General features: G+C 35.9%; 1 protein-coding gene across 1 annotated transcript in view; it reads right to left on the reverse strand.

The window, feature by feature from the left end:
- Positions 1-817: 817 nt before the first annotated feature.
- Positions 818-23,620, reverse strand: part of LOC149774052 (uncharacterized) — a 66,988-nt gene continuing 44,185 nt past the window's right edge. Inside the window, exons 37-49 of the mRNA XM_089945869.1 lie at positions 21,265-21,442; positions 20,634-20,818; positions 19,475-20,169; positions 17,383-18,848; positions 13,898-17,021; positions 13,367-13,544; positions 12,369-12,668; positions 11,799-11,924; positions 10,273-10,414; positions 8,489-8,634; positions 4,114-4,196; positions 2,591-3,726; positions 818-1,916 (exon numbers count right to left, since the gene is read on the reverse strand). Coding sequence (XP_089801995.1) covers positions 1,514-1,916; positions 2,591-3,726; positions 4,114-4,196; positions 8,489-8,634; positions 10,273-10,414; positions 11,799-11,924; positions 12,369-12,668; positions 13,367-13,544; positions 13,898-17,021; positions 17,383-18,848; positions 19,475-20,169; positions 20,634-20,818; positions 21,265-21,442 — 8,162 coding nt within the window. The 3' untranslated portion in view covers positions 818-1,513. The remainder of the gene's footprint in view (positions 1,917-2,590; positions 3,727-4,113; positions 4,197-8,488; positions 8,635-10,272; positions 10,415-11,798; positions 11,925-12,368; positions 12,669-13,366; positions 13,545-13,897; positions 17,022-17,382; positions 18,849-19,474; positions 20,170-20,633; positions 20,819-21,264; positions 21,443-23,620) is intronic.

The following is a 23,620-nucleotide window of genomic DNA, read 5'->3' on the forward strand; positions in this document are numbered from 1 at the left end:
TTTGAGAAGAAACATTAGTTTGGATAAATGAGTGGAAAAAAATTAAATTATAATATTGTTCTCGGACAAATGTGAATTATTCAAAAGAGGTCTAGACAACGCCATTTTGACACGTCAGGGTTGTTGGCTGACCAGTATATTCGTGGATCTGAAATTATACGGAAGTTTATATTGTTTAGGATTTCAATAGAACTTTCAGGATTATTTGGGATTCAATTTATAATAAAGTTAGTTTTTCTTACATTTTCATTTATAATGTTCATAATTCAATTATTTGTTAAGTTTTACAAAACGTTTTGTTGTTTCCTCTTTCTGTCACGTTATCTATGACCTAAGACTCGTAACAAGATAGAGTGACATAATTTATGCTGGTAACAGGGCGTGTATGTATGGAACTGTGTAAAGTGGAACAAAATGGATCATGACGAGTTTGAGTAACAGCAACATGGATATACACAGGTAGATAATAAACATTAATGTTTGGTGAATATAAATCATTTCACTGCTTTCAAACAATATAATTCAAAAATAAACTATTACTCATGTAAACATATTACAAATCATATTTATAAATGAAAATTGTGTCAACAGATTTTGCTATGAAATAAGCTCGCATGTTCTGAACAAAAGGTCTCACAATATTCTCGAGAACAACATGTCATCAGAAATAGGTGCAAAGATAAGATATATATATATATATATATATATATATATATATATATATATATATATATATATATATATATATATGATATAGGTAATACCATTATAATTAATGAGATACGCACAATAGCTTATAAAAGAAACAACCACTATAAACGCATAAAGAAAGAAATTTATTCGTTGATTTTTGTAATTATATTTTACTAATTGTAGTCAATTAAATTCATTGCAAGAATATTTCAAAAATGTTAAAAATAACAAGTTTAATGTTAATCAGAATAGTGAACATCTGTCTGTGCAATATACGGTTGACTAAAATATTTTTTCGATCTGTATCTTAAATGATCAGTAAAATTGTAACTAAAGCCAATTCTGAAGCAAATTCGAAGGTAGTAGTCAGTTTTTATTAATCGTCACTCAATTTAGAAATGCCTAGACATTGTGGTACATTCCAATCAATCCATCAGAAATGTAAGCATGCAAAAACGAAATGTACTTCTACATATAAAATGTTTGATTTACCATTGTCACATGCGTTTCGTTATTTACTTAGTGTCTGATTGAATTTAGGTTTACACAGTGTTACTATATTATAAAGATTACAAAGTTATCTGACTCGTGGATATCTATCAACATCATGGCCTTGATACTTCTTTGGAAGTCACTGTATTGTATAGGCATAGCAACACCAATCAATCACTCTTAAATGTTTGATTTGTTATGCACAACAGTTTTGACACCGGAAAAATATACATGAATTATAAGATGACCAAAACTAAAGTAAAGATCCTAATCGTACATCATAATCATGTCACAAATCAAATCAAAACAACAAGAAAGAAATAGAAATTTACACGTCTATTGGCGTTATCTTTTTAACTGATTCGAATTTTACTTTATCTAGTTTCAATTTGTTATGGTGAGGTGCCCCCAAACTACCGACTGCTGGCAGCAGGGAAGGAAGGTTCATGTCATGTTCTGATATATCCGGGTCCTGGGCACCACGTCGGAAGTCTTGATGGGCGATATTGTTTCCGTTGGGATTGTCCTCCTTTGGATCATGTTTGTGGAGTGAGGAATCTTGCCCCTCATCTTTCTCTTGGTAAGGGGGAGGTAAGCCCAAGGGGTCACTTTCATTGTTTTGGAAAGAAGTATCCATCAGCTTTCGACCATGATCCAGCCTGCCATGTTGCCGTCCTTGCCTGAGAAAGTCCAACTGTTCGTATAGGTCGAGAGGACTTTGGAGTTCACATCTGAATTAAATTTGTTAACACAATCTCAAAGATATAAAAACATCAACTTCACTACAGGTATATAAATGAATCTTTAAATAAATAAGTATGCATTTAGTGAAACCAATAACACGACTTGAAAACGATAACCATGCCTTTATCATATAAACGTTTTGGTTAGTGGAAAAGCAATATATATGCGTTTTGTTTTAAATGTAATCTATTTTATCCCCAGGTTATTTGTTTGTAAATCTGGTCCAAATGTATCAGCACATATATATTTGCACAAAACAAATCTGACGTAGAATATAAATACTTTATTACTTGCTCGATAAGTAAGATGTTGTTATTTTAAAATTACTCTCTAGATAGATTAATGTTTTCTGATACATAATTTACGATTCAAAACTTTATAATTAAATAAAACAAAATTACAGTGATCGGCTTTCATAACACAGTTAATAAGCTTTGGACGTATAATGGCATTATGGATTGTATGAAGAACATAGATGCTTTCTTTAATCTTTACCAATTTAGCACAATTCTGATAAATGCCTGCTTGCAATGCAATGTATAAAAACATTTCTTCATACATGAACAACTTAATCATTTAGGATGCCTTAGTCAGCGATACTCTTTAACAAATTTGAATACACTGTTGTCTGACAGACGATTAAGCACGAGTAGCTACGTACCTAGCCGGGAACACTTTCAACTTCGCTTTCGAAGATTTTACACGTCGATATACTAGAATGCAAACTCCAACAACAACGGCTACACCCAGAATAATGAGTAAGAGATGCAGGATATTGACAGTACATTTGTAGTCGTCGACCATGTCATGGCAGTCATATAGGACAGGACAAGGGCTTGTACTGCATTCATCTATCTCAAGGTGACACCATTGTCCATAATAACCTGGCTTGCAGAGACATCTGAAGAACTCGAAACTTCTGGTTCTTACTGGGTCGTTACAGGAAATATTGTGGTCTGGACTGACTTGACAAGTTCCAAAGACACAAGGATTAATCATTATATTTAGGGTTAGAGTAATAGGTAGACTGTACGTGTTTGCATTATCACTTATCCTGACACTGTAGTTCTGAATACCATAAAATTCAGCTGACATGTTGATGGTGAGATCAAACGTTTTAACTGTCCTGGGTGCGACTGCAGTAAATACAGTCGCCAAGTCATCACTCGTATCATCCACATCGTCCATTGTCACATTAATTCCATTATTGTCGTCAAATCTGGTCAGTAAGGAAAGATTGTCGTGCTCATCGATATCAACTGCAATGTACGTGCCGATGAGATGTTGGGTCAACGTAGAATTTGCTTCAATATTCTTTGAGACATGCTGCATATTTTTTGCATTAATTGTTTCATTTCCTAATGAAAGGAACAGCAAGGGTGGATCATTTACTTCCTTCACGACAATATGTATAAGTTGTTCTGTTGGTTTGGGCATGCTTCCGTCAGGTAGAGATGTCTCCTTAAGCATCAAGGTGAGAGTATCTTGGCCAACAAAATCTTTATTCGGCTTATAATACAATATTCCATCCTCTGTAATATTGGCATATCCCATTCCTGGGCCACGGAAAATTTGAAAACTAACACTGTCATTTTCTTCGTCAGTATACTGTATCTGAAGCTTTCCAAGAAAACCATCTTCCATGCAAGACATTTCTTTTGTAAGGAGTTGTGCTGAACTCTGAGCTAATGTCTTATTCACAACGAATAAAGCAAACATGCGCGGACCTAAGACTGTGTAAGAGGTTACAGCTCTACGCGCGCGGCTATGAACCAAATTAATTCCCGGAAGGCATATCTGTAAGAAAGAACAAATGTAACATTTCAGAGTGACATATATTTACAAACGCCTTCCCTAGTAAACCGTAATGTTTGCTAATATCTCTCTCCCCCTCTCACACTATCTTTTTCTCCCTCTGTCTCTCTGTCTCTGTCTCTCTCTCTTTGAATGTATATATATATATATATATATATATATATATATATATATATATATATATATATATATATATATATATATACCCTTTTATCAGTCTATCGTTTCACTTAGGCTCAGTAACCAAACACCAAACTTTGAGTGTATTTTGGAGGTGTGGTTTCTTTAAATAACCAGAAAAGTAAATAAATACAGAATTTGACGGTATGAATCAAGAATCAGGATTTTGCACAAGATTGTATTGCTCACCTTTGACTTGTATATTGATGAGTCATAGTCGATATTCTCTTCAGCAATACAATTTTCATGAACTGCTTGCCACATCTCTGCATCTAAAATATCAAAGAATACAGAAACGCATCAGCGATTTTATTGGGGTGAAATTTTGTCAATATTATTGTAAATCAAGGATAAAAAAAATGTGACTTTGAAACACGTAAATGAATATTTGGTACAAGGACAAATTTAAGTGGCAAAATGTCGCGGACGAACTGGTACAGACAAAACTACATGAAAATAAAATATTACTGGACAAAATTTCACCGACAAAATGGTATAAACAAACTGGTGTAGACATTATGTCATGTTACAAATTGTATAGACAAAAATAAATTGTAAATTTGTTGAGTTTAACATAAATCTGTTTAAAAACAGAAATCTAGATGAAATAATAAAAGAATAAAAATGTTGTACAAACTTATAATCAATAGTTTTAATGTCTAAATAATTGGTCTATATAGAATTAGCAGTGGGTAATGGACAATAAGTTAAGTTATCAGATATCATTCAAATTGAAAACTACATGCAATACCTCCTAAGTATGCAACTGGATCACGATTGTTGTATAATGTGCAATGCTTCATTGATGCGGATGTAAGTTTTCTTCTTATTTTCACCCCTTATCATATTCCCAATTGACGACGACGTTGGGTGCTATTTGCACATGATACCTTGAAATCGGGTTCTGTTGTTGTCGGGTGAGCAAAACCAAAGATGTTTTCAAAGGCATTGTGCCACACAGCGACGTGTTTTTGAGGACTTCGGCATATTAATTCCAGGGTTGAATTTCAAATATCGGAGGTCCTCGTCTTCCTCTTCTTAGGCTGCCAATAAAATTATTTTCCATGTAATCAGAGTCAAGGTCAAGTTACGCTGGACCATCTATCAGACTAAAGAATATCCGAATGACATCATCACGTTGCACAATCGCTAGGGCGAGAAGACGTATGGTATGATGTGCGAAATCTGGCTCATTACGGTAACATTCATATACGTCTTCTGACTGCAATTTCCTCGAAACTTACTGACCGAAGTGAAACACACAACCGGTGATTGTTGTTGTTTGGAACGTGTTTTTGGAAGGCTCAAATTGCTGCTAGTTCAAAATCTACGATAAGAGAAACTGGAGTCAGACCTGCTTTCAAGGCTAGAATATCTTGCAAGAACCGTTGACATATTGTTTCAGGTCTTGCACAGTACTACAGAAGCTACAGGAAAGTCTTCAACGTTGATAAAACCATGTAATGTATACAGCTGATGGTATCCACTTGGACTCACTCTGAATGTTCCGTCTGCAAACCAATGATCACATTGAGAGAGCAATTCTAGAGCATCCTCGGCCGAAACTTTCTCCATGGCATTATTTAAATAGGGGGAAAACAACCACTCTGCGTCTGCGATTGATTGAGATGTTTTGTTGATCTTTCTGTCCCGCTTTCTGACGATACGGCCTTACATCTCGTGTCAGCGTTGTTCGTTTTTAAAGGAGATGAGCGGATATATCTGAAACACTCATCAGCGTATTCTGAAAAATTGATCATGTTGCCTCTTCGTTTCATGTTTACCATAGCTCCTCAACTTCTGCTTGACGCTGAGATACCGTGTGATTATGAGCACCAATTTCATTGACGACGTCTTCTCCTTTTATACGCACGTGCGCCTTCTATGTTCTTTTCTCGCAGTCCTAAAATTATTTGCCTATGAATGCCTTCTGAATTCATAGCAACAAATATCCTCAAACTACAAACTTTTCATGCCCTTTTTGTGTAGTTACGAATCCAAGCATTTTAAACTAGCCGCTAACCCTAACTAGATTTTGTTTCGCTAACAGCACCTGCTTGCAAGAACGTTAGCGTTAATTGAATCTTGGAAAAAAATTATAGTGAATTATACTTATTTCCAAACCTAGGGTATATCTCTCCTAGTTGGAACGAGCATAGGTACCAGACATGCACGAGTGCGCATTTTAATTACGTTAATTTTCTGGATCTGACCAACGAAGTAATGAAACCAATGTCAAAACAAGAATGCTAACAAATTTCATTCCGATATTTTTATTGATAACTGCTTGAGAATCACTTTGAGTGTAGTAAAAATCATTTTCGTAATAATAATTAACAAAGTGAAGTACACGCCTGATTGATTGGGTTAAATTTTAGAGACTTGTTTTATGTGTTAGTTTCAGTAAGGTACGTGTAGTAGTAATGAGTTATATAAAAGTAGATTGCTATCGGTTAATTTTTAAACTCACTAGGCTAAATGTAGTTTTCTTATGCTGATGAGTACGAATTCAGTTTTGAGTTTAAGCTACATTGAGATGCATCCACTAAAAGTCGTTGAATGAAGAAGCCAACTATAAAAAAAGAACTGTAAGGAATGGGAAAAATCAGTTTTAGAGGAAATGTGACGTAGGCAGAATATTTACATGTAGACTATTCCATCCAAACATGATACAATTTAATGTAAATAAATTTAAATATGTATAACATTTTGTCAGTGACATTAGTCTGGTGACATTTTGTCCTCATAACATTCTCTCATAAAAGATTTGTCCGCGATCTTTTGTCAGCTAACATTTTGTCCGGGCATCAAACATCTAGACAAAATATTCAGGACATAGTTTCGCTTTAGTTAGAAAGACTAGATAGACAACGCGTTTGTGAAGGTTTTTGACATGGATGTCCTGATGGAAAACATCGAAGCTTTAAATTGTTGCGATAAAACCATTACCTTCTGTTACCAGATCATGTAAAGATTCAGACCAGGTGACGACTAAACCAGTAAAAGCCTCATTAGAATCACTGGTACGTTATAGCTGATTCATACATCTCATCTACGTTCGAGGAATTAATTATGTTGTGTATTTACCTACATAATGTATGCGATCTGTATGTTAGGTTCATCGCCAATAAGGAAAATGTGCATAATGCTTATATAAAAAACAATTCTGACTCGAAATTATTTTCATGGAAATTACTCTTTTGGGGAAGATATAATATGTTCATATGTACTGATAACAAGTAAAATCGTATATTATTTCTCGCTTTGTTTGGTCTTCTCCTACTGGCTCAGATCAACCTAGCACGAACTAACATTTACATGTCAAGACAAAAGTGGGTAATATTTTAATATCATCAGATTACACCTCACATGAGTATAATAAACATCACACATGTAACTAAATATCATGCATGTAAATATATGTTGTTTTTCTACGTGGATTTCTTTGTTCAAATCCAACGAAATACTAAACGAGTACTTTTAAATCTGCACAACGGTTTTCAGAGCAAGAAAAAAAACTGATTTAGGACGCCACTGATAATTAGTAAATTTGATAAACCTAATTTGCATAAAAGCTAAAATTTGAGAGAAAAATGGTGACTCTCAGCTATCACATTCACGTATAATCTACAACAAATTGACCAAAAGGCAGTACTGCAAACGCCAAAAGCAATATATCGCAAATGTACCAGTTAAAACACAATTCTACCCTATCATTCAATTAAACCCTCTTTCTGTATGTTTGTCTGTCTGTGCGTCTCTCTCTCTCTCTCTCTCTCTGTGTTTCTCTTTATCTCTCTCTCTCTCTCTCTCTCTCTCTCTCTCTCTCTCTCTCTCTCTCTCTCCTGAAATAAATTCAGAAAGTACAATAAGCCACAAAACAGTAACTTCCAGCACTTCCGCACCTAAACACCTCCTCAAGATGGTCATGTTTGGTTGGATATAGAAATCATTTTTTCATCAATTTCTTTTCGCATCATAAAGAATTAACAAAAGACAAAACATGAAACAATTTTGATAAACATACGACCATTTGTCTTTCATGAGCGAAACATTTCATCAGAAAGCATGGAAAACGTATTTTGTATTTACTTTATGCTACACCAATCCGATTTTGTGCGGAATGAACTTAAGTGCAGGTTTCTTACAACTTACTTTATGGCATGTCAGCTCGCCGTGAATTTGCAAGAATAAAACTATATATACTTGGTTATGGTATTAGCGATAGGCCTAGATAGATAGATAAATGTGTGAAAAATAGATCTCATCAAGTCATTACTTGTCCTGACGAATACCTTTTTGGTTGTACAGAAGATATTACGGAACACTGTCCTGGCTGACTTTCTCCCTTCAGTTCAATTTAGTATTTAAAAGCACGTTCTCTACCGTCAACTTCCAATACCCCAATCCCATTACGGTTTGTGGTTTCATGTATTCATCCACTACAGCCGTCAAGCAAACACCAAACAATTAACGCAAAGAATGACATTATCCTGTTTTTCTAGCCTTTCAAAAGCTATTAGACAAAGACAGTTTTCAATTATTCAATCTCTACAACTTATACCTTCATTCCATTCGGCGAGGACTGGGATTGTGATGCCACGTTCAAATTCAGTTTTGTTGAAGCGTAATGACACGTTGATATAATCGGCGATGGTCGTTTCTCCCGCAGGTGCAACAAAGAAAGGAGACCCAGAAAACTTCAGTATCCTAAATCAGGGAATATAATAATTTATTTCCTTGATCTTTAATTACAAAGCCATATGTTTGAGGACAACTAAATTCGATAGTTTGGAATTTCTTCTAAATTATTTGAAAGTACGAAATATAAACATAGTATCAAAATCATGATGCACTAGGGAACTCGCAATTCGAAAGGTACATTGACGGGACAAAACAAAAAATACTATAATATTAAAAGTTGGAATTAAGTCTGTCTTCAATGTAGTCATCAAGATATATATATATATATGTGTGTGTGTGTGTGTGTGTGTGTGTGTGTAATTTTAAACATTTTATATTCTACTTCTTTGCAAGCCAGATTAATTCAATCAATCTCAGTCTATACTATCGAGTGCAGAAATAAATCATTTTCAACAGAACTGGTCCACAACTAAGATAATTATCACGTTAGTGCAAATTCATTCCATCTTAATTTGATGTCGAATACTAAGTACTATATTCAGTTGCATTGTTACAGCTCCATGGAAGTTCTTATTACCCAAAACAACTCTAAAACTTCAAACTGTAAAAACAACACCAAAACAGTGAATAATTAATAAAAGGCATCAATCTGCAACACCGACATATTGAATATCTATTAAATAAACAAGGCATTATTCTGAAAAACAAAACACATAAGGTGTTAATCTGCAAATACATAACATTGCAGCACCTATATTAGAAGTGCCAAAAAATCAATAAAATCCAACACCTATATAAGGAATACTTTGACAAACAAAAACCAAGACAATATTCTGAAACGCTTAAATAAGGATTACCTAAATAAACAAGGCATTAATCTGCCACACCTGCATAAATAATATCTAGAAAAACAAAAAGCAAGGTATTAATCTGCAACACCTACTAAAGGAATATCTAAACGTAGGCATTAAAATGCAACAAATAAATATGGAATACCTGAAACAAAGCACTAAACTGCTCATTGAGTAAATAATTTCATGAGCAAACATCACTCGAAAATGTTGAGTTCAACGGAATATAAAAGAGACAGAGGGATCTCATGCGCCACTATACGCCCAACACGGGAAGGTGTTACCCGCTACACTATGGTAGTTGCAAGAATCAAAAGGCCACAAATAGAAATCTCTTTCTAAACTGATGCAGATTATAATCCTTTGCTCGCACTACCTTTATGTTTATGTGGTTTGCAATGAAGTTTCGAGAAAGGTTTGGAACTATATTGATGCTATTAGGCATCCTAGTTTTATTGAATATTGCGGGACCATAATCTGTGGACGGTTGTGCTAGACCACAGAAGAGGGAACAAATCACAGTCATGGCAATCACGTATATCAGTCTGATCGCTTCTTTGAGCTAAACAATACACAGACAGTTCCATTACAAACGCAGTGATTAATAAAAATTTCGTCTAAATTAACGGATGCTTGTACAACTTTTATAGTCCCCAGATTTCTTAACTTTTAAATTTATGTAGCTACCATCATCTTGTCCTTAACGACCGACACATGTATTTTAATCTCCAGTATGTCTGATTTATTTGAATATAAGCTTTAGATAGAGATAAACAGTTACGACGTTTAGAGGAAGCTTTATATAATAAATGACGTCTCAAGTTATATCGATGGCTTCCAAAAAATAACTTACCTTTTCTTCAGAAGTCTGGAGGTCCTTGTAGGATTCTCTGGGGATGATACATACGGCTTGAAATCTGAACTGGCAGCCGAACCATACAAGGAATCCCAGTCAGAGTCTTCTAAAAGACCTACAGTCAATCCACCTGACATGCCTTAAAACAAACATTTCGTATGTGTAACATGCATCGTTATTATGCAATAGATTATGATGTACGCATATGTTTTCTGGCTGATCGAAATAATCCCTTACCATGATGCCCCTTATCAGATACATTTTGAATCGTCTCATCATGCACGTGTTAAAGATTTAAATTACGTCACAATGTATATATGACGTTACAAGTGTGTCAACATTTACACGTTATATTGAATATGATTATGATATAATTTGTAGTGGATCCAATTTTGGGGGAAATTCGTGTTTTCATCAATGGTTTAAGCAAAATAAAATTAATTTGCCTTCTTTGCCAACTACGAAAGACCGAGTTAAGAAAAATATAATCCTTTTCAAATGTATCAGTAAGCGAATACGAAAGCACACGAGCAAGTTGATTAGCACAGTAACATTTAGGTGGGATACATTTTTAGTATGTGGTTTGTTACTGTCCCAATATGGGACTTTAGGAAGTCCGTTGGTGCTATGACTGTATAAATCTACCTAACCCATCAAGTTCCGTATACGGTACATAACAAACTACATTAACTAGTATGATCATACCTGAAACAAACAGATACACTTCGGAATGGCTGATATATTTCACTTGTTTGTTTATATAAACATTTAAATATCTGCCTCATACAGACACGTGCATGATCAACATTGCATTACCAGGAGTAAGGTGCGTGGTAAACATTGCATTACAGTCGCAAGGGTACCATCATAGCTGACAGTATACAATAGACATAAACTTTCAAGTCGAACCAGCCAAATAACCCATTACACTGGACTATGTGTGTCTATATGTTGTCGGTAATATCATTACAGCAGGAACTTTTCAAATAAAAACTACATGTTGCCTTTTATAATAACAAAAGATAGAAAGATCAGCCAACATACAATGACGTTACAACAATTATCAGACACTGAATACGAAGGCGCATAACGAACATGATAAATCAAATTATATGTATTCCCCACGTTTTGTTTCACAAGTTACATTTTCGTGGGTTCAATTTGTTATGTAATCTGTCTAATCCCCATAAAGGAATTTTATTGAGACACTTAAACACACTCGGCTAGTGTCTTGCATGGCATGAATTCTGCTGAACGAATCAAATGCAATATTGGGACATTAATTAAATGGTCTGAAACCAATTAGCATTTCCCCCCACGAGTAATAATAGGAAGACCAATGATGTACAGTCATATTGTGAGCTCACTGTACGTTTTGGAGAGAAGTTTCAGAACATGTATTAATGATTCAGTTTATAGATGTGCTAAGCAAAGCCTTGCTACTAGAAAAGGATCTAAGATAAAATGTATGTCAATAATATCACAGGTGAAACGAAAGAGAAACAATGGGTTTTACCACTTACCTTTAAAACTGAGATGAAAATCACTAGAGTTTGCCAGATGTGCCTTCGATATTTTCAGTGCATTCCCACTTCGAATAACCGAATGGCTCATTTCCTTTTCAAAACTGATGACTACATCCGAATCCCCTTAAAAATAGCATTTGCATTTTAAAAATGGAAATTCCTTTGAAATGGAGAAATAAAATGACATTTCAAAATTATATGTCATTGTTTTATTCAAGGGCCCAATAAGTGAAATAAAGTAGTGTTGTTTGAGAAGACATTATAAAATGAATTAAGCTTTTACAAACTTTTGTATATTGATCCAAAGCAAATATCTCCAAATATCTCGTTTTTGAAGCATGAATATGTTCAACCTTCATTAAATTTGATAAACAAACCTATAAGCACCGGAAATATGATTTTCATGTCATACAAGGCAGATTATCAAAATTACTAGCTTTGATATATATTTAGACAAATATTGTTTTCTATGAATAGATATAATTTACGATACGTTAGTTAGAATCAGCTGCGGTATAAATTATATCCTGTGCAATTTTGCGTTGCAATATTATAGAAAATACCTACTTTTTATGCAGCATGGTTGAACGGGTATCTTGCTAGACAAATGGGATCGGCTGATTGCGTAGAGACCAATATTTAAGCAGCGACCGGGTTCGAAGTAAAACTGTCCGCCAAGTCGTTCTGCTTCATTAAGGCTCTCATTGGTCCAGTTCTTTAGTACAAACTGTTGAACGTTCGCATTGATGTCTCTGTCGTTTAGCTGCAAATGTCCATTTATTATCGCCGCCTTTTTGGATCTCTTGGTACCAATTTTCACTCTCGGTAAAATATCAGCAATGCCCTTCTTCGAACCTATTTGCATTTCTGAAAAAATGTCGCTGAAAGCTATATAAAAGTTGCATTTTACCTAAAGGCATGTTTTCATTGCTTTGTGCTAAGCTTAACTAAAGAGTAATGAATCTTAGTTTTCGCCATTCGCCAGAGGGGCCCCAGGCAGTCTAATGCGCTCGTCTTTTCCGATCACTGTCATCTCACCTGTCTGCGTAGGTTCGAGTCTCAGGATCAGCCAATGTGGGTTTGTGAGAAAGCCTGCCAGTAACTTCCTCTGGTTTGGTACTAATTCCTCCCCGGATTCTTCAGGGTTCTTCCTCCACCAAATAAACTGACTGCATGCTGAAATGTTATTTTAAGCCCAAAACAACAAACAACACCACCAACAACAAGAGCAACATTAAGAAGAATCGTTTCAATGACCTGACAGTATTTAAAAAATGATCTCATCATTGCAGAGCAAATGAATTCAATCTTCGACTAAATTGATTTACACAATTCCGTAGAGTACTCTCTTTGAATTAAGAAAATCGCGTTTTAACAATAAAATACTAGTTAAACAAAAAGAGGAAATCATTTTTAAATCTGTTTATGTAAAACAATATATATATATATATATATATATATATATATATATATATATATATATATATATATATATATATATTCTTTCTTTTACATGTATATCTGATTATCACTAGATTTTTATGTCATGCAATAAATGATTTTACCGAAAAATTCCACGTCTGGGTCTTCATTTTTCCAGTCGATTCCAATGCGTTCTGAACTCTTTAGAAATGTTACATTAGGTGGTGCGTCCGTAACATTAATGGCAAACAAAGTACCCGCACCACTGTCAGCCACATTGGGAAAGTTTAAATCAATTGTGATATTGCAACTGGAGCTAGTCTGAAATATTAATAAAGGAGTTATGACTCGTGGAAATTCGAACACTGCTTAGACCTTGAAATTTAATTTCAAGTGTGAAACTTTTTATTTAGCATCAAAACAAATGAAATATTTATACTATATGCGTCATGACAAAGAAATGTATTGCTTTATGTAAATATGCATTTACTAATGTAGATCGTTCTTATTCTCGTGCTTAATAGATTTTAATAAATATGATTATCGTCCATGAATGCTCTATACAACGGAAGACTAGCCCTTAAAATGTTCATATTTGTGATAATTTAGCGTTAACAAGAATTATTTTATATTACCTACACATACATTGTAAGATATGTGCGTTTTGAATTTACCTTGAGGTTTGCTTCATTGGTTGCAGTGACAGTTATGAAGTATGTCTCATTGTCACTCAAATAGTCTGTTAGATTGTGGATTACCACTGACTTCCGGAGACCGACCGCCATATTAGAAACAATGTCATCAAAACCTTTACTTGATCCAATACTGACTGTGTACCCAATAATTTGGCTGATGTCATCATCAAAATCCCAAAAGGCTGCCAGACTTGAATTTGTTCCTTGAAACACAGCTGGTTCATCTTGATTATGGATAGGGTCAGTGCATATCACATACGTAGCAGTCGGTGGTGTGTCGTCAATTATCACAGCTTTCGAATTTACACTTGTCTCTAGGCCAGCGAAATTTAATATTCGCACATTTATAAAATAGGAGTTGGCATGCAATGAATCAAAGCCATTAGTATTATCTGCTCTCCTAGTATCACCTTTTTCGTGCGCAGATACGTTTGATGATGACAGTAGAGATAAATTTCTGATTTTAAATGACATAATGTCAAAAGCAAGTGGACTTTCATACGTGCAGTTTGGATCGCATACCATCGGACACTTTTCATTGCAGGGCAGACAAAACTTCTTCTCTAGCTTCATCTCCCTTATATTTCCAGTTTCGTTCAGAGAATTTGCAAGACCAATCCAGATCTCCTTAATAGAACTTTCCCCGTCATAGAATCCCTTGCCATACATGCATGGTTTATCCGTTGAAATGGGAACTTTGATTGAACTGAGACTTAATTTCGTTTCAAAGGTACTAAAAGGATCTCTCACTGGAGGAATGTAATCATTATCGTTGAAACCGTAGACAAATATTGCTACTGTGTCCTTAAAATGCAGAGAATTAATAGTTATTTTTTCCACACCATTTATTAGAAACTTCGCTTGCCATGTCATACCTGTGCTGCTATTCACGTGTTCCAAATCAATTCCATATTCTACCGCAACTTTGTCTGCACAAATGTCTAATTGAAAGAACTTAACTTCAAATTTGTACATATCTTTTGCCCATACCAAACAGTAGCAAGTGTTGTTTTCGACCAGGAAACCTGGGATAAGGAAACCTGCTCCATATTGATCCTCTTGCCCTATTACGTTTTGTCTTCTTTCCTCTTCATTAGTACTATTCAAAGACACGTTTTTATACAACTCTTCTCTCTCAATGATATCGCTAATGTTAGATGGAATAGATTCTATGGATGATGCGACAGCTAAACTTGCAAACATGTTTTCGCCCGATAGTCCTTTTAGAATAAAAGTGTGCAGTCCTTGCCGAATTGACATAATTTTAGACGAAATTCCGCCCTTTACAACATTTGTAAGGTCATCGCTATGACGCATCTGAATTTCTATAGGAATTTGTCCATCTAATACACACGAAGGTGAAAAATCTTTGCTTAGCTTTATCCAAGAATTCGGCAGTAATTTAGTGGTTGGAGAAATAATTTCTTCTTGATGCGGACATTTGTGAGATTCTTCGTCTCTCGCCACTGCAAGAGTTGTGCTAATTTCTGAAAGAGAAGACTGTATTGCAATTTCATGGAACCAGTCATATCCAATTTTTACAGTTCCTGGACTTGTGTGTGTCGTGTCAAGTAATATTGGTACACTTGTTACTGTTGTGTTCAATTTTGCTCCATTTACAGCTGATAATGTAACATAGTATGCATGGTTGCTCTCAAGATTTAAATTATAAAACGTAGTTTCTGTTAAATTGTACACGGTTACGGACTGGATAATCGAGTCAACTATGAGCATTTCATTGTGACTGCAATCATATCCAGACATAAGTGAAATATTAAAATACTGAACGCCACTCTCTTTATCGTCAAACCCCATCCAGGATACATGCATGCTCCTCTCATCAGTCACGAAATTTACATGTCCTGATGTTCCATCGAATATAAGGGTACCAGACAATGGCGACGTAGTGTCGATAGTCAGAGGGCCACCATTCATTGCTATACACATTCCTGACTCGTCAGTGGCCACTACTGTCACATAATAGGTGTTGTCATGTTGCAAGGTTAAATTCTCCAATGTAGTGTAAGTATTAGTACTAACACTCATCAGCGATTGAACATCAAAATCTCTTGAATATCTTTGGTAAAATACTTTACACTCCATCGTCTTATTTAACGGTAACGTATTATTATTGCTTATTCCGACTTCATATTGACGTATACCATAGTCAGATGTGAAGCCATCCCAGGAAACAACTACCCTGTTTGTAGCGTCTTCATATCGATTATGTTGGACTTTGCCAGCAGTGACTCCTTCATGATACCCAACCCTTATTCCGTTCGAATAAACTTCTTCAAAGCTACCAGCTTGACTATATGCACGCACAGTCACATAATACTGAACAATCTTTGTAGTTAGATTAAGCTTTGTGAACGTGTAAGATGTGTTAAGTCCGACGTTCACAAAAGAATGCACATTTGTCCTTGTTTTCTCAAATCTTCGGTCATTCCCGACAGCCACCTCATAATGGGAAATCTTTTGCACAGGATTATCAGATGTAGGGTCTCCAAATCCACCCCAGTTAGCAGACAATTCTGTTGTTGATATCTGAAAATTAATGTCATGTTCTAATCCATCATTAATATATCCTGGGGATGGTGTCTGTATCCGTATGGTTACTCCATCTGTTTCGGCTGTATATGACCTTCCAATTGCATCCTCAATTCTGATGATGCTGATGTATGTGAATCCATTTTCTGTAGATAATTCGTCATTATAAAAGTGATTCCTCGCTCCGCCTATAGCAGTAAAATTCTGAAGAACTTTGCCCGTGAGATCAACAACTGACCATTCAGCTGACACAACTGGACATGGGTCTGAATATTGCCAGTGTCCTTCGATAACGGACATTTTTGATTGGAAATCTAGATCTTCTCCACCAGGCCCGTCATTTACTGTAAGTAAGGGATGAGGACTGACAACCATTCCGTCTGAATTTACAACACTATATAAACCAGCACCATTGTACGCCTTCATGGAAGCAAATACTGTTGATCCAATAGGTAATGCCAGGTCTCCAAGGAAGAGACTATGGACGGATGAGACTGGTCTGAATGAAAATATATCTGTGCTACCAACAGACGTTCCAAGGGCTATCTCATATCTGCAAAAATTAAAAAGAACAAAAAAAGAAAAAACAACAAGAGGAAAAGCAATAATAGCTATTCGATATCTTCAGCAACCTTAATGGTTCATTTATATCTCCTCTCCTCCTTCTTTTATTCCTCCTATGTAACTGTCACAGAGGAGACGACTAATTTATGAGTATTCATCTTTCCCGTACAATTGTCACCAACAACTGAAGTAAATCAATCAGTAATTTTATTTTAGGCTTTGCTTTCAGAAAGTAAAATGTACTCGAACTGTGTTGGATATCTGTCTATGAATGGTACAATTTCTAAACAAGGAAAGTAAGATTTGGAAGCAATGCAGCAAACTGAGTAAACATAAAAATCAAAAAGTACCTGTCAATAGAAGATTCCTCATCTTTTGGTTCAGTTGCATTAACTTCGACATAGGTTGTAGGTATCTGACACAATTCTCTGCGTATATCTTTAGTACCACCCATTTGTGTCGTGAATATGAGGACCCCGCCAACTGGAGGTGTCTTGTCCACTACTGTCTTAAATTCCAAGACTTTTATAAGTCCTAGAATATTTCGCACTCTAAAAGCTGTAAATATCGCTTTAACATTATCCCTACCCACAAACGAATGCATGTCTCTCGTCCATCCAAATCGATCGAGAGGAATGTTTGTAAAGTTAGCAATGTCGAAAGAGAGTGACTTAGTACCAATTGCAAACGACATGGACTCTACTGAGCTTTCATATTCCTCGACTTTTGACCACGTACAAGTAAGCAATGTTTTGTAGACTGATATGTAATCAGTACAAGCAAAGTCATGAATCTCAGGAGAGGACACGTCAGTCACAATAGCTGGTGACGAAAGCTCCGTCATTAGTCCACTCATATCGGTAGCTAATATATTAACGAAAACTGATTCACCCGGCTGAAGCTTTACATCTCCTGGTGTGATAGAGTTTGACTTAGTTTTTGTTGCATTATATTTGTCTCGAATGTATGGAAGATGCCCCACTGATACAATTACATCGTTCACACCCGACAGATCCGTCACATTCCACGTCAATTGTATACTGTCTGTCTGATCTTGGTATGATGTTTTGAAAAGGTCATAAACAGCCTCAGAAGCATATGTATTATTAGCTGCAATGATATCGATTCGTGGTCCAGTTGTATCAACTTTGAACCCGTCAGATGAAGACACGATATACTGCTCGTGACAATTATGACCTGTTCGCGCTCTGACGGTGGAAAAGTATAACTGGTTCTCATACAACTGTAGATTAATCTGTGCATGTCCAAATGTTTCATTGATCATGACAATACCGTAGTCCGTGAATGGAAGAACATCAGATCCGTAAGACAAGAAACCAATTGCCCATTCATAGCCAATTATATTACAAGCTTCACTTTCAAAGCCACTGAATGACATAGCTACTGTTGTGGCATCTGAGCTTAAGTCAATGTCTTCAAGTTCAATGGTACCATCATACACTGTGCCTGCCACGTTGGCTTTTAAAATTTTTATTGGCTTGGAGTAGTTAACATTGGACTTTAAACCGGCCTTGTTTACAACCTGGACGGATACGTAGTATATGCTTTCATTTCCAGTAGTAGGTTGCAGATTTAATCCAGATAGTTCGGCTACAGAATCGTCTGAAGTGACTGTCAATAAGCCGTCAGTGCCTGTCATGATTCCAGGGATAGTTCCAATAGCCAGCAGGACTGTCTTTATTCCGCTCTCTGGGTCAAATGCCCTCCAGCTCACGGTAATACTTGACTGACTTGCATGTAAAACGTACCCAGATTCGTCCAGCTCCTCTTCATCCATTGGCCGACCTATGTGAACCTGTAGACAACGATTGCCGAAATTATATACTCATAAAATAATTATTACTACATAGACAAATGACGTTACGCAGACTCGAAACAGTGACTTTCAAAACTAATGACGATATATGAAATATCACATATATCTTTAACATGCCGATTATGCATTGTGGGGCATGCCATTTTAAACTTATATATTTAACTAGAATTCATCTAAGAAGAAACATTATAACCCAATTTTGACAATTTTGCATAATTTGGCTGTGATCGAAATACTTATCTGAGTATACATTTCTTCTGCTATCCGTTCCGGATATATAGAATCGCATCTCAGTCGGAATTTTTCTATCCTGGTTGTATATAAATTGAATTACTAGCCTATTTGGTATCAGTTATATCTGCATTGTATTTTAAATGTAAAGTTCGCATTAAGACCGCACTGTGGCCGCTTAGCAATAACTGGTGAATAAATATATAGATTTTTGATGATTTTGATTGGTTTAACATTTGTCAAAACCATAAAATAGTTTTCAACAATTGCAAAAATTTGATAATCAATAGACAATGCATTGATCCTAAGACATATCACATTTCACAACAATCCCTGAAAACCAGCTTTCGTACAGATGTTACCTAGCACCTCACCTTGCTCAAACTTGGCGGTGAAGTATCTACGATAATGCCGGCCGACTCATGAGAGGAGGAAAGCCTAGCTTTATTCAGCGCCGTTACTTTTACTGTATATAAAGCTCCATCCAACAGGTTAAGGGTATGAAGATCAAGATTAACGAGAGATGCTGCCGAAGGAATTAATGTTTCAAATTTTCCAATTTTCGGTACAATAGCTCTGTGACGACCCATGTATAGTTCGTTCACCACATATCGATATTCTGCTATCCCAGATTCGGCATCCTCAAAGTCCCATCTAAGACTGAGCTTTGACTTATCGGATTGAAATTTTTCACCATTGACGGAGTCCTCGAGAAAAATTACATTTGGAGGTGTGTGATCCACTAAAAACCCATCGGAAACTGCTCTCACTGATAAATCAGCTCCATTGAGCGCCAAAACGTCGATGTACACATTATCCAAATGTTTCAGGGACAAGGAATGATCCAATAAATTAGTGTCTGTCCCTGTGTGCAAGGTTTTCACATGTTCTCTGTTGATGTATATATCAGCAGTATAGCTGGCTATAGAACTTTCTGCATCGGAAAAATTATTCCAGGATGCCTTTACTGTAGCACTCTCTGATGAAAATGCAATATCAGTCGTTGTATTTTCATAGTTGCCTACATCAATGACTGATCCTGCTTCAGGAGGTGTGGTGTCAACCAAAACTGAAATAAACAAAGAAAACTTGTCACCGTCCTCCATACAAAAGCAAAAAATGGAAAATCAAGATAATGTTTCAAATATATTTTAAGCTTAAATCCTAAACCAAACCGACCCATCCTACTTAGACTATGACAAGTAAACCTATCTTTTTATATAAGACAACGCAAAACCACAAACAGTAGAAAACATTTATGTATCTTTTTGGAACGAAACTTTATACTTATGTCTGAGATTAGAAAACATGGTCACCGATAGACAGGGATCGGCACCAGTAACTCGGTGCATATTATCAAATAGCTTACTAATAATAGCTTTAAAAGAAGCAGTGATACCGGAGAGAGGACAAAAATATTTTCTGGCATTTTCTAGATAAATCCATATGGATATACTCTGACACATGTAGGGAGTTTTAGGGGCTTGAAATGAAATACGCAGTTTTGATTGATGGAGAGTCTAATATACTGACTTCCATTAGATGAACTGTTACACCTTTTCGCATTCAGAGCATCGTTGTACGCGATGATAGTTGAATAGTATGTCACATTGTGCTTCAGCTCTGCGGCATGACATGACCTTTTGGTGGTCGAGGACAAATTTCTGTACGGTAGAATATTATCTTTCCCAGGGACAGTGCCGACTCCCCAAATAAATCTGAAATGATACGAGGCATTAAAAAAACGTAAATAAAACTTCCAAAAGGAAACCGTTTTACGTATTTTACCACAAAGTGTATTTGACATGAATAAAGGGAATCGGAATGGAAAAATGTAAGTGATAGAGTGGTAACATTTCTTTATTTTCCTCAATGTGTTAGAACACGTTATGAACAAATGCAAAATATATTATCGTAGTATGATTTAACAATTACGTCGTGCTTTCCAATCACATATAAATATTAATTTGTCTGGAATAGTCATGATAAAGATCCGCGACTCATTTTAGCATCCTCGTTTTCGAAAATATGTGGTTGGTACTTTCTTTGACACGACTTTAGAAAAGTTGTGTCAGAGTTGCAATCTACATGGGGCAAATCTCAGCAAGTTACAAATTAAAATACAGAGCAACTTCAATGTGTCCGTTCGATAGATGTTAATTACTGGTTTATCCCAGACTCTGGATCATAGAAATATATCCATTGGGAACATATCTTGTCCGTGTCATGCTGATACTCTCGGTCTTGTCCCAATACATCTCCATCCAAAACCTTGCCGGGCAATGGGGGTGTTTTATCAACCATGATTGGCTCGTTGCTATGACCAGAACCAAACAATTCCACTAAAAGTATGAAAGGACAATTTGAATTACCACAATCGCCAACGTAAGGTAATTTATAAGTCTAACAAAGATCAATATCATTTGTAAAGGACTGTATGTAAGCATTACAAAAGTAATATAACAAAATTTTTTTTTCATCTTTCCGAATCAACGTAATTTATAAAAACAATTTTGTTTCGAAAAGCAAACTTTTTTATATAATACTTACCCGATCATAATATCTCAAACGTATATCCACTACCTCGCAAAACCAGTTCTCCCAAGCGTGTTGTAGTACTAAAAGTGCTAAAGAAGTCTGCGTTCGTAGGATGAACTCCACTGAGTGAAGGAATTGGGGCCAAACCTCACCCAGATTTCACTTATTACTGGAGCAGATGTGCTGTCAGGGATGTAACTGCTCGAACATCATAGACGGAGTGTCCGTACTATGATCAGTTAATTAGTATCGACTATGCATATTTTATTAACAAAATTGCTTTCTTATTCAGATACATTACTCAATCAAATATACCATAGGAGAATAGTTAAAAGGTGATGGGAATTATATTGCGTCATCCAGGCGATAACCTTGTCTATAGTCCGTTGATGTAGGATAAGTTGTTTTGAACCTCGTGTCGGATACGGGTTATGTTTGGCATATGGCTACGCATGGACTAACGTGCAGGGAAAACAGAGTTTGAAACTAATGAACGACAGAGAAAAGTAAACTGTTTCCATGCTGCGATAGGTTTTACCAAGTAAACTTAAGTCTTTGGAATAAAAGATCTTTGAGGCAAATGTAATGTCGTCTCCTCCTTCCATCCCACGACTTGGATAATGTCAGCCAGGATACGCGTACATTCAAAATGCTATATTAGTGGTGAACGCCCTAACGTTGTGAGCTGATATGCACCAAATATTAAATTAGTCTTGGATTACTTCTGATAAGTGATAGAGCAGATAAGCTACTGAAGGTTGTCAATGGTGTTTGAGCTGATATATCGTCCCTTCCGTATTCTAGAGACAAGCACAAGCAAGATCCCCCTCTTGTGTTCGGCTTCCTTTGCTTCAGGTACTAGTTCAAAGCCCGTACAGTGTCGTGTAGATAGCCATGCGGCCACGTGCCATAGCTTAAAAGAGGTTTCAAATCCGAAGGCTGATTTCTATGAATGGAAGTCGTTTTAAGCAATGAAGGCATGAGCCGTTGTTTAACCAACGCGGTGAAACTGCGGCTAGTTCGGGTCGTCAGACAAGACAATGCTTGCTGCTCTGCCGAAGGTATCTGTAACAACGTGAAAACAGGTCTTGTACTAGATGTAAGACAATGAGGTTTTAAACATTAGGTTCCAAAGCGTATTAATGAATAATTTTAAAACCCAGAACATATTATATTTCTGGTACATGGTCAAAACCTTCCGACTTAGGTGTATACATGTCACAGTTCGATAAGTTTGGCCTACGAAGTTAGTAGAAGCTAGCATATGCAATTAAGAGAGAGAGAGATATGTTTCATCTCTTGCCGCTGGACGAACACTCTCACTTGCCTCTCTGTGCTTTGTCTTCCACCATGTCGCAAACGATCCTGGGGTGGTCGACCTCAGTGGCTGCAAATTGGACTGCATTTATTGATTTTGTGACCATAAGGTAACAGGTAAATAAATGGTCTTAAAATAGTTAAAATCAATATTTCAATTTGCTTTTTAGTATATTAGGACAATTTCAAATCATAACTTCGATGTTAGCGTCATATATATATATATATATATATATATATATATATATATATATATATATATATATATATATATATATATATATATATATATATATATATATTGTTGTTTTTCTAAGGCTTAACGCCATTTTTCAGCACACGATAGGCTATACATGGTGGCCAGTCTTAATGGTGGAACCCGGGAAAATCCCCAGAAAGAAACATCGACCCACGAGAAGTTACTGGCAAGCTTTCTCACATACCCATATTGGCCGAATCCGAGATTCGAACCCACGCAGACAGAGGTGAGATGTCAGTGATCTGTAACGGAGAGCGCGTTAGACCACTCGGGGCCCCAAATATATATATATATATATATATATATATATATATATATATATATATATATATATATATATATATATATATATATATATATATATATATATATATATATATATATATATGTGTGTGTGTGTGTGTGT

Source organism: Sinohyriopsis cumingii, unplaced genomic scaffold, assembly GCF_028554795.1.
Source record: "Sinohyriopsis cumingii isolate HCF-2022 unplaced genomic scaffold, ASM2855479v2 utg000441l, whole genome shotgun sequence".
Classification (NCBI taxonomy): Eukaryota; Metazoa; Mollusca; class Bivalvia; order Unionida; family Unionidae; genus Sinohyriopsis; species Sinohyriopsis cumingii.